At 40.4% G+C, this 11,581-nt stretch overlaps 1 protein-coding gene across 8 annotated transcripts in view; it reads left to right on the top strand.

Moving 5' to 3' along the window:
- LOC106571415 (adhesion G-protein coupled receptor G6-like) overlaps positions 1-10,711 on the top strand; it is a 63,697-nt gene extending 52,986 nt beyond the window's left edge. For 7 of the 8 annotated variants that reach the window (XM_082961793.1, XM_082961797.1, XM_082961795.1 and 4 more), the window contains 9 exons: positions 312-357; positions 451-557; positions 677-804; positions 977-1,245; positions 1,420-1,522; positions 1,739-2,022; positions 2,367-2,468; positions 2,921-3,076; positions 8,289-10,711. In XM_082961793.1, coding sequence (XP_082817919.1) covers positions 312-357; positions 451-557; positions 677-804; positions 977-1,245; positions 1,420-1,522; positions 1,739-2,022; positions 2,367-2,468; positions 2,921-3,076; positions 8,289-8,470 — 1,377 coding nt within the window. In that variant the 3' untranslated portion in view covers positions 8,471-10,711. Of the gene's footprint in view, positions 1-311; positions 358-450; positions 558-676; positions 805-976; positions 1,246-1,419; positions 1,523-1,738; positions 2,023-2,366; positions 2,469-2,920; positions 3,077-3,357; positions 3,396-8,288 lie in introns of all 8 variants that reach the window. The other variant, XM_082961796.1, reaches the window with a different exon arrangement.
- The last annotated feature ends 870 nt before the right edge of the window (positions 10,712-11,581 follow it).

The following is an 11,581-nucleotide window of genomic DNA, read 5'->3' on the forward strand; positions in this document are numbered from 1 at the left end:
TCTGCTTTCCTCACCTCTGCTCACCTCTGCTCTCCTCACCTCTCCTCACCTCACCTCTCCTCACCTTTCTATATGCCCTGTCACTCCTCTGTTTTCTTCTTTGTTTTCTCCCTCGCTTATTTTTTTTCTACTTTTATTTTGATAATGAACTCATTCCACATAGGTTAAAAAAAATAAATCTGTTACCACCCAGTTGATAATATTTGATTCCTGATGGTACTTCCTCAGTTAAAGTAGTAGTACAATACAAATTGCCACCTGGAACGTATGCCTGTAGTCAGACAGTGATTAAGTGTGTCGGTGTCTTTCAGACAAAACCAAAGCCAACCTGCGTGTTCTGGGATTTCACCATGAAGAGTAAGTCTGAACAAAATATTTTGATTTTATTTTAACGAAAAGATATGTCTCCAAATACAATTATAGAATATACTGTATCTTTGTTTCCACAAGATGGTGCAGGTGGCTGGAACAGTAAAGGCTGCAGGGTTAATCCCATGTCCAATAGAAACAAGACTATCTGCCTCTGTGATCATCTCACACACTTTGGCATCCTAATGGTAAGACTAAATAACCTGTTTACAGGCTCTTCCCTCATGACTCTGATAATTTAAAACAGTAGTGTTTCCTTGTATAAAATGGGCTAGTGTGTCTAAGATCTTTTGTCTTCTCTGTGAAGGATATCTCTGGATCCGCTGCACAGATTGATGAGAAAAACACCAAGATTCTCACTTTTATCACCTACATCGGATGTGGCATATCGGCCATCTTTTCTGCTGCAACGCTTATGACTTATATTGCCTTTGAGTGAGTGTGTGTGTTTCCATCCATATTACATGTGACTAGGAAATCCTCCTATAACTAGTCTTCTGAATCAACGTCACCTGGACTCTTGGTTCTAGTAATTGGCCGTGATATTATAAGAAAGACAACCAGAACTGTAGTCGTCACAGTGTTATTCAGTGTATGTCTTGTGCAGGAAGTTACGTCGTGACTACCCCTCTAAGATCCTGATGAACCTGAGCACGTCGCTGCTGTTCCTCAACATGGTGTTCCTATTGGATGGCTGGCTGGCTTCCTTCGATGTGGAGGGCCTGTGTGTAGCCGTGGCCATCTTCCTCCACTTCTTCCTGCTCACATCCTTCACCTGGATGGGCCTCGAGTCCATCCACATGTACATCGCCCTGGTCAAAGTCTTCAACACCTACATCCGGAGGTACATCCTCAAGTTCTGCATCGTCGGCTGGGGTAAGTGCCACTAAAGTTGGATTAACTAATTGCTATACAGTATGCTGTATGTGTCATATTCTTACTTCCTATTGAAATGCATGGTAGCATGAATTATTTACGCTATACACTGCATTTTCAAATTTGTTTGGATCGTGGTGTACCTGAATTGTTATTACCATGTCTCACTTCCAGGTCTGCCTGCTGTGATAGTGGCCATAGTGGTAGCTTTTGACAGAAACTCCTATGGGAAAATGCAGTATGGAAAGGGGGAGACTGGACAAGGCTCTTCTGAATTGTAAGTCCTGCATCAAGTTCAAGAGATACGATAGAAAACATAATATAAGGTATGTAGATGGAGCCTTAGAGTCGAGAAATCCAAGTGTATGTTTTCCCGTATGGCAGTCATAGGACCAGGACTAATGTATGTATACAGTATGTTATATAGATCCAGCCTTCCAGCTAAAACATTTCAGTTAACCTATTGCATCCAATATTACTAATCCCCTCCCAGCTGTTGGATCCGGAGCCAGGTGGTGTTCTATGTGACGTGTGTGGGCTACTTCTCTGTCCTCTTCCTCCTGAACGTCGCCATGTTCATCGTGGTTATGATCCAGATCTGCGGTCGTAACGGGAAGCGCAGCAACCGCACACTGCGTGAGGAAGTGCTGAGGAACCTGAGGAGCGTCATCAGTCTCACCTTCCTCCTGGGCATGACCTGGGGCTTCGCCTTCTTCGCCTGGGGACCCGTCAACCTGGCCTTCATGTACCTCTTCTCCATCTTCAACTCACTGCAGGGTACAGGGCCTCCCTATGGTGCGCTGTGCACCCTAAAGATAATACACAGTAGTGTTGGTGACTAATTAAGGATATGTGAATGTTTGGCTCAAAGGTGTATTTTTGTGTGTGTATTTTTTTAATAAATATTTTACAAAGCAGGTCTGTATTATATTAAATGTTAAGAATTATAAGTAGTTTCTTCACTGCCATGTCATGTACTATTTCTTCCATCAGAGGGCTCCTTAGTACAACATCTGGTAGCTGAAAGCCGAACCAACCCAAGCTCTCTTTTGTTTGTCATCTCTGTCATCTTCGTTGTTATTTAACAGCTTTTTCCTTTATTGTCCTTCTCTGGCCAACAGGTTTATTCATCTTCATATTCCACTGTGCACTGAAGGAGAATGTCCAGAAACAGTGGAGGAGATACTTGTGTTTTGGCAGATTCCGCCTGTCAGACAACTCAGGTAAAGATCTGACAGGAAACAGACTAGAAATAGACTCTTCTTACTCTCAGGAAAAATATCTGGCCTGATATTCAGAACTGTTATCATACTACCATCATATCAGGCTTTAGATGAGAGGAGGGAAATTACTGTACTTGTACATTGCTAATAAAAGTCAGATGTGATTATGTGATAAAGATGATAAGGTAATAATATTTGATTTAATATTGTCCAATGTTAATAGAATTCCTATTGAAATGAAAGTCCTGTGAAACTTCTGTGCAGCTAGTTAGACTCCAGATTTCCAAAGTAACAAAGAACAGTGGTTATAAAACCTGAGAAGTCTTAGATTTATAGGCAATCAAATACACAGAAACTCCATAAAACCCTGCCCTAATAAAAAGTTACTTCACTCTTTATATGATTTTTTCCCCCAAATAAGCATTTGTGAAATGTGTCTTGTTGAATGGCAGAATGCAGCAAGACAGCCACTAACAACACCAAAAAGGCCAGCTCAGACACCGTGAGGAAGTCCCTGTCCTCCAGTTCTTTTGGCTCCAGTACAGCAAACTGGACTTCCAAGGCTAAAGCAACTCTAAACCCCTTTGCAAAGCGCAGCAGGAATGCAGGTAAGACATGATGGGAGGGTCTAATATTGAGCCACACACAACGTTTGTCTACTTTCAGTTGGTCTTTTTCATTGACCCACATTTAATTTATACAAAAGTTTACATTTTGTAGTTATGAAAAGAAGGATACTTTACTTAACTCTGCACACTTCCTTTTTCCTCTATTTTTATTAGCCGGAATGTGTGAAACATTTATTTTCTTGCTTTTCTGTTTACAATATGTCATTCCTGGGCTACATAGTGGCTGATCTCCTGTATGTATTTATGTTTGTGGTGTGTAGATGTAGCCCACCAATAGCACGAAGGAGAACCTCCTGAGGTAAACTGAACTGCATCAAAGCCAGCCTGACTCCATGCTTTCTTACAGTGTGATGTAATGTTGTGTTATTGGCCTTTCACCTTTAGAACATGAAGGCCTGGATTCAACCTAACAGCTGTTGGTTGCACTTATCCTTAACACTTAACACTTATCCTTAACAGAACAATGCAGCATTTAATAGTTTGAAATATAAATATTGTGTGACATCTTGGATTTAACACAACATGTGGAGGATAAAAATTGACATTTGTGCATTTGGTTTCAATGCAAAATGCTACCTTTGATAGTTAGATTGAATCCAGATTGAATGGTGACATGAAGACTCTATAACACAAGGAGCTCTATTCTGCCATTGTTCTCTCTAAAGTCATTGAAAAACATCTCAAGATTTTAATCAGACATAACATGCTATAACAACATTGATGTTTAATTTGGTTCGATATGAATACAGATGTAGTTACATGTGACTGATTTGACCAATGAGAGAGTTTGGCAGGTGAGCTCCTTTGCCTTCTCAGCGGTTCTGGATGTCTCTCTCTCATACCACACTAATTCTGCTCCCCTAGGATGCCTCTGTTTTCTGCTAGCAGCAATGATACCACAGTAAACACACAGCTTGCATTTGTAGCATTCCACTGTCACATGGGAAATTGTAGACGTGTGTGTGTGTGTGTGTGTGTGTGTGTGTGTGTGTGTGTGTGTGTGTGTGTGTGTGTGTGTGTGTGTGTGTGTGTGTGTGTGTGTGTGTGTGTGTGTGTGTGGGTGTGTGTGTGTGTGTGTGTGTGCATCCCTGACCAACGGAATGGAATGAAGATCACCGTCACGCACTGTACAACCAAATGCACAATTCAAGCATGATGTTTGTGCGTTATTACCTGCTTATACACAGACCTTGTGATGATTCGATGGTGAAGTACCTTGGCTACCTGAGGATTTTTGTTGTGACCTTCAATATTAAGCGCATGTTTAAAATCTGGTTTAAAATGGTAATGATGAAGGTGCAGTATAGACACCAAGACATGCAGCAACGTGTTACAACATGTTCTTATCATTAGGGTCTTCATTTCACAGAGATCTCAGATAATGTAAAAGATCATTTGTCAGCATCCACATGCATAGATACTCTCCCTATTATTTGCCTCGTTGAGGTGGGCCACAGCTTCAAGAGAAAATCATTGAGCATTCATGTTAGGTGTGCAGTGCATTCTCCTATTGCTTCCAGATGTGTGCCTTAGAGAGATAATCTGTAATTGTCATATGATGTTGTCATATTGGACTGATCCAACAAGTAATGGCATCCCCCAGCTAATGGACTAATTTAGTCTGACAGCGTATAAAGCAGTGGGTGTCACATCCTGAGAAACGAAGGCTATCATGCATGAAGCACACTGCCAACAAAAGGTGGCCTCCATACCCTACTTGACATATCAGCTCATGGATTTAGCAGAATATACATATTGATTTATTGTGTACACATTTTAAAGGCCCAATGCAGTCATTTTTTTAAATCACAATATCATATCATTTCTAGGTAACAATTAAGTGGGGCAGCAGGTAACCTAGTGGTTAGAGCGTTGGGCAAGTAACCGAAAGGTTTCTGGAGTGAATCCCCAAGCTGACAAGGTAAAAATCTGTTGTTCTGCCCAGGTAGGCTGTCAATGTAAATACCAATTTGTTCTTAACTGATTTGCTTAGTTAAATAAAGGTTAAATAAAACATTTTTTTTTAAGTACCTTACTGTAATAGTTTTCCATAAAAATAGACAAAAATAGCTTTTTAGCAAAAACTATTTCTCAAGCTAGAATTTTGCTAGGACTGTCTGGGAGTGGTCTGAGTGAGGAGGGAAAACTTAAACCGAGCTGTTGTTGGCAGATAGGTTTGGAACTCTCTTTGTTATTGGTCTATTAGTGGGCTCCCGAGTGGCGCAGCGGTCTAAGGCACTGCATCTCAGTGCTAGAGGCGTCACTACAGACCCTGGTTCAATTCCAGGCTGTATCACAGCATAGGGCGGCGCACAGTTGGCCCAGCGTTGCCCGGGTTAGGATTTGGCTGGGGTAGGCTGTCATTGTAAATGAGAGGTAAAAAAATACAAAATATTAAACAATTTACCACCTGGTGATGTCACCAGGCAAGCCGAAACTACCGCCCATACAAACAGACTGATTAGAAGGTCTCATGTAGATTGTATTTTCAACCAGCAACTATCAGGAAATAACAAGAATAAAATTGTTTACACTTTAACAGTGATGTACAATATGATACAAAACACAGGAAACTGAATTTTGTCTGCACTGGGACTTTAACGATGACCTTATATTACTTTACCATGGACACGTGTAATGTAGTGAGCAGTAATGACTCTATGAGACATGTTGATTATTGTTTTGGTGGAAGAAACAGTTTTGTAGGATCAAAGTGAGGATGACATTTAATGAATAATTAATATGTGATAGTGATTATAGCTGTTTATCTCTTGAACTGAAAGCAGACATATATAGCCATACTGTACATCAGAAAGTATTCAGACCCCTTCCCTTTTTCCACATTGTGTTATGTTACAGCCTTATTCTAAAATGTATTAAATAAAAAAATGTCCTCATTAATCTACATACAATACCCCATAATGACAAAGCTAAAACCGTTTTTTTGTAATTTTTGCAAATGTATTAAAAAACAGAAATACCTTATTTACACAAGTATTCAGACCCTTTGCTATGAGACTCGAAATTGAGCTCAGGTGCATCCTGTTTCCATTAATCATTCTACAACTTGATTGGAGTCCACCTGTGGTAAATTAAATTGATTGGACATGATTTGGAAAGGCTCACACCTGTCTATATAAGGTCCCACAGTTGACAGTGCATGTCAGAGCTAAACCCAAGCCATGAGCTCGAAGGAATTGTCCGTAGAGCTCAGAGACAGGATTGTGTCGAGGCACAGATCTGGGGAAGGGCAGCTAAACATTTCTGCAGCATTGAAAATCCCCAAGAACACTTTGGCCTCCATCATTCTTAAATGGAAGAAGTTTGGAACCAGCAAGACTCTTCCTAGAGCTGACCGCCTGACCAAACCTGAGCAATCGGGGGAGAAGGGCCTTGGTCAGGGAGGTGACCAAGAACCTGATGGTCACTCTGACAGAGCTCCAGAGTTCCTCTGTGGAGATGGGAGAGTCTCCCAGAAGGACAACCATCTCTGTGGCACTCCACCAATCAGGCCTTTATGGTAGAGTGGCCAGACGGAAGCCACTCCTCCAGTAAAAGGCACATGACTGCCCGCTTGGATTTTTCCAGAAGGCACGTAAAGACTCTCAGACCATGAGAAACAAGATTCTCTGAAACCAATATCGAACACTTTGGCCTGAATACCAATAATATGTGATAGTGATTATAGCTGTTTGTCTCTCGAACTGAAAGCAGACATATATAGTCGTACAGTGCATTCAGAAAGTATTCAGACTCCTTCCCTTTTTCCACACGTCTGGAGGAAACCTGGCATCAGGCCTACAGTGAATCATGGTGGTAGCAGCATGTGGGGATGCTGTGGGGATGTTTTTCAGCGGCATGGACTGGGGACTAGTCAGGATCAAGGGAAAGATGGACGGAGCAAAGTACAGAGAGATCCTTGATGCAAACCTGCTCCAGAGCGCTTAGGACCTCAGGCTGAGGCGAAGGTTCACCTTCCAACAGGACAATGACCCTAAGCACACAGCCAAGACAACGCAGGAGTTGCTTCGGGACAAGTCTCTGAATGTCCTTGAGTGGCCCAGTCAGAGCCCGAACTTGAACCCGATCGAACATCTCTGGAGAGACCTGAAAAAATCTGTGTAGCCACGCTCCCCATCCAACCTGACAGAGCTTGAGAGGATCGGCAGAGAATAATGGGAGAAACCTCCAAAATACAGGTGTGCCAAGCTTGTAGCATCATACCCAAGAAGACTCGGGTCTGAATACTTATGTTAATGTGATATTTCAGTTTATTTTATACATTTGCTAAAAAATCTAAAAACCTGTTTTTTGTGTAGATTAATGAGGGGAAAAAACAATTTAATCCATTTTAGAATAAGACTGTAACGTAACAAAATGTGGAAAAAGTCAAGGGGTCTGAATACTTTCCGAATGCACTGTATGTTTCTACTCTCGATAAGTCAAAATTGTTAGTCACGCTTTTTCCCATACATGGTGGGTTGACAGTCGGGTGAAGAGGCAGCCAGAAGTTCTGTCACTGAAGATGCCAAAGTCTTTGCATTTAAAAGCCTATGTTATTCCTGAGTTGACCCACTCAAATAATTGAGTTTTGATGGATGTTTTTGCCTTGACATTATCAAATGGAAAAGACCAACCAAAATATTTTATCACTTGGCAAACAATACAAGAATAAGACAAAAACAGATGAAAACGGTTCAAACATTTTGGCAAGATACACAGAGTTATGCATAGTTGTCCGTTGTGGTAGAATTTGAAGGTTGTTTGAAAGTGCATGCGTGTATAGGAATGGTTTCCACAAGAATGCACAGATGCATGTGAACTGTTGCTCAGAAAATATTGGGACTCAATTTAAACAGTAACTAGACATAAACCTAAACCTCAAACATTTTTCAAGATTAAGATACAAGCTGTTTTACACAGAAAACACAGGCAAATCATCTTGGCAAAGCCTATGCATTAGAATTGTTTAAAATGAGTGCCACATATTCAACCTACAATCATATATCGATTTATATCTACTTTGTGTATGTGCTTAGTGATGTGTTTTTCACTTTGCATATTTTTCAAGTGTCTGGAGCCATTCGTTTTGTGTCATTGTGAGTTTAAGAAAAACAAAAAAATGTGCGCTGCACAAAGATCATTGTGTTCTTTCTGAACCATGACCTTGTCTCTCCTTCATATTGAACAGGTAAAGGTTACTCCAACCAGACCAATGCTAAAACTGTCTCCTCAGAGGGTGAGGACTCCTCCTCCATCATTCCCGTGCACCAGGTCATTGACAAGGTCAAAGGTTACTGCTCGGTGCGCTCCGACAACTTCTACAAGAACATTATCATGTCGGACACCTTCAGCCACAGCACCAAGTTCTAGACCACCCAGCACTTCTCTTCCTCTTCCTCCTCCTGCTGCTGCTAGCCCCTAACCCTGGGTGATCTCCCCAGTCCACAATGTCACCCCAGGGTTGTAGCCTCCAGAGCAGCAGGACGGTAGCTAGTAGTATGAATATGTGTATACTGTACAAAATTTGACTCAATCTGCTGGTCCAGTCAGTACTGAAAAGAGAAATGTTGAAATGTATAGTTCTATAGAAAAGAAACGGGAGAAGCAGAGAATGGAGTTTGCAATGTACATACTGTGATGCTAATCTTCAACTGGCTATGTGTTGTGTTATTATTGATGGTATATCTAATAGGCCCCCGTATAATTGCTTCTCAGTTTGTGTTGCACATGCCTAGGGTTCTCAGCAGGGTTATCCTTTCCTGTACAGAAATATCATCCATTTTAGCTGTTCCGTTCTCATTATGCAGTCTGTAGAATGAACGAAAAACATCAAATCTGGACTAAATGTTCAGGCATAGGCCTATATTTCAGACCCAAAGACTAACATGAGGGAGTTTTTAAAAGCTGTAGCATTGTCAATGTGTGTTGAAAATGGAACGGGTTTAGGTGGAGTTGTAATTTGTAGTCGTCTGTTTGTGAATCTTGTGTGTGCTTTTAGCTGGAAAGCAATATTATTCTCCTTTACAGTGCCTTACATGAGGATGTTTTGCATAAATTGCTTACTTTATCTTGGTCAGCCTATCAACATCATCATCAACACTATGATGAAATGATTTTTCATGTATATTTTTTAAATATTAAGCTTCAGATGCTCTACTACTGAATAACACATGCAGAAAGGAATGTGTAGAATTGGTCCATTAATTTCTACTTCATTTTGTTAACTTTGACTGAGGACAACCTCTGTGGGTGATCTGTGTGTCAAGTGTAATTTCTCTGACTGTTCTATGGATAGAGGTTACCAAACCCCAACCATTAAACCTGGATATGGTAAGGTAGGCCTAGATTCAGTCCGTATCGCGGAAGATCCGCGCTATAGCGCGAATGAAATTTCAAGGCAATGTTTCGGCATTCACGGAGACGGCGTTCATGGTAAACACAGCATATGTTGGCGCAATCGGAAATTTCCTTTACATTTTACTTGCGCTATAACGTTTATCTTCTGCGATACGGATTGAATCCAGTTCATAGTTTCATAAACATTCCACATTGAATCATTTCACAATAGAGCAACTCACAGCACAATGTTTAGTACAGTACTGATTGAAAAGGGACTACAAACACTGACATTATTTGTTCATCCAAGTTAATGCCAACATTTGTAAGCAGCTAAATGTTAATCTGCTCTTCATTGTTGCTTTACTTCACTTAGTCTTCTTTTCCCACCAATAGGGGAACTGAATATATTGCGTTGTGGTAAATGTTGCTGTGTGAGCTATTGTTTTGCGTTTGTGAAGCAATGGAACAATTTTGTTGTTTTACTGTATCTTTATATTTATTTCTATAGAGCTTTTTACATTTGTTGTTCATCTTGAATCCCCAATGCCAGTGGATCAGGACTATGCCCATAGATAGATAGATAGATAGATAGATAGATTTGGAGAGATGCAGCTTGGCGGCAAAACAAAGCATTGATCTTGACCTGGGCAGGCGAACAGGGCCAGTTATATTTTGGAAGCAGTCAGAGCTCTCAATTGTTATTTTCCAGCATCAAGAAAATAATTGAAACATCGCGAAAGAAATTCCCTCGGCCCGAATTTGTTATGATAGAGACATTGCTTGGAAAGGTTCTCGTGTTGAACATATTTGGGGTCTTCAATTCAAGAATGTGTGGGGGGGGATTATAAAGTGGTTTGAGCTAATACGATGTAGTTCTCAGCTTTACTTTGAATTAGATCATGACTGCGCTGCCATCATCTTTATAGATATTTGCATAAAATATTCCAAATGATCCTCTAGGTTATATCTTATCTAGTTCTATCAATGCAGAGGGAATCCAGACGTGATTTGTTTCTGATTCATTTGTACATGTCTCTATTAATTTAATAGGGACACAGAGCTAGAAAATCACTATGGCTACATCCAAACCAACACTGTTCCTTAGTGTTCACTCTGATGAATGTGGCTGGTCTGGCTGTATTCCAAAACATTTTCCAGACCCTGTTGTTTGTTTTTCCACAACTCCTGACAATAATATATTTTCATGAAGCTGTCTCTATGTCTCAACAGCATTGACGAGTTGTGTCTCACCAATAAAGGGAATGAAAAGTAGCTAATTCTATTAATCATAACCCTAATATTTGTCATGTCAAGTCCTATGTACCAGATGAATTTGCTGTAAGACATAACAGTTATGGCTTTTTAATCATTCTCAATTTACACTTACTGACTGTTCTTCTCTGCACAGTTGCCAAGTTTTCACAATGTGGTTTACTCAGAATATCCAATATGTGGTTTGGTGCATATGTGCTGGGAAGAGGTTGATATTCTAGTCATGCTTGCTGCCAGAAGTCAAAGAGGGAAACAACGTTTCAAAACATTTTTCACACTCAAATATTGAAATTATATGGTTTCCCTTTCTTGACTTCTGGAACTGTGCCACATAATCTGGGAAGCCACGGTGGTCCAGCCACGGTGCCTCATCCCTGCCAACATTCACATTTCTATTGTTGACAAACTTACATTTACATTGTTTACATTTTAGTCATTTAGCAGACGCTCATATCCAGAGCGACTTACAGTAGTGAGTGCATACATTTCATACATTTTTTTATATTTTTTAATGTTTTTAATTTAAATTTTATTGTTGTTGTTGTTTTTTGTACTGGCCTCCCGTGGGAATCGAACCCACAACCCTGGCGTTGCACACACCATGCTGGCGTTGCAAACACCATGCTCTACCAACTGAGCCACAGCTTCACTGTAATCATAACTGACCTGACAAGTTTGACCAGAAGAGTTCAGGCTTCCCACCATTCTTGCTACGTCTGCCTCTCACAAATGTAGATATCTCTGTATTGTATTACATCAGATTGACAGACCATAGCATTTACATAATCTTATATAAGAAAGCAGAGTCATCCTAAATATATATTTTATACTATCCTATTTACAGTACATGTGGTATTGATGCTTGTACAA

This window comes from Salmo salar, chromosome 15 (genome assembly GCF_965601325.2).
Source record: "Salmo salar chromosome 15, fSalSal1, whole genome shotgun sequence".
NCBI classification, from domain to species: Eukaryota; Metazoa; Chordata; class Actinopteri; order Salmoniformes; family Salmonidae; genus Salmo; species Salmo salar.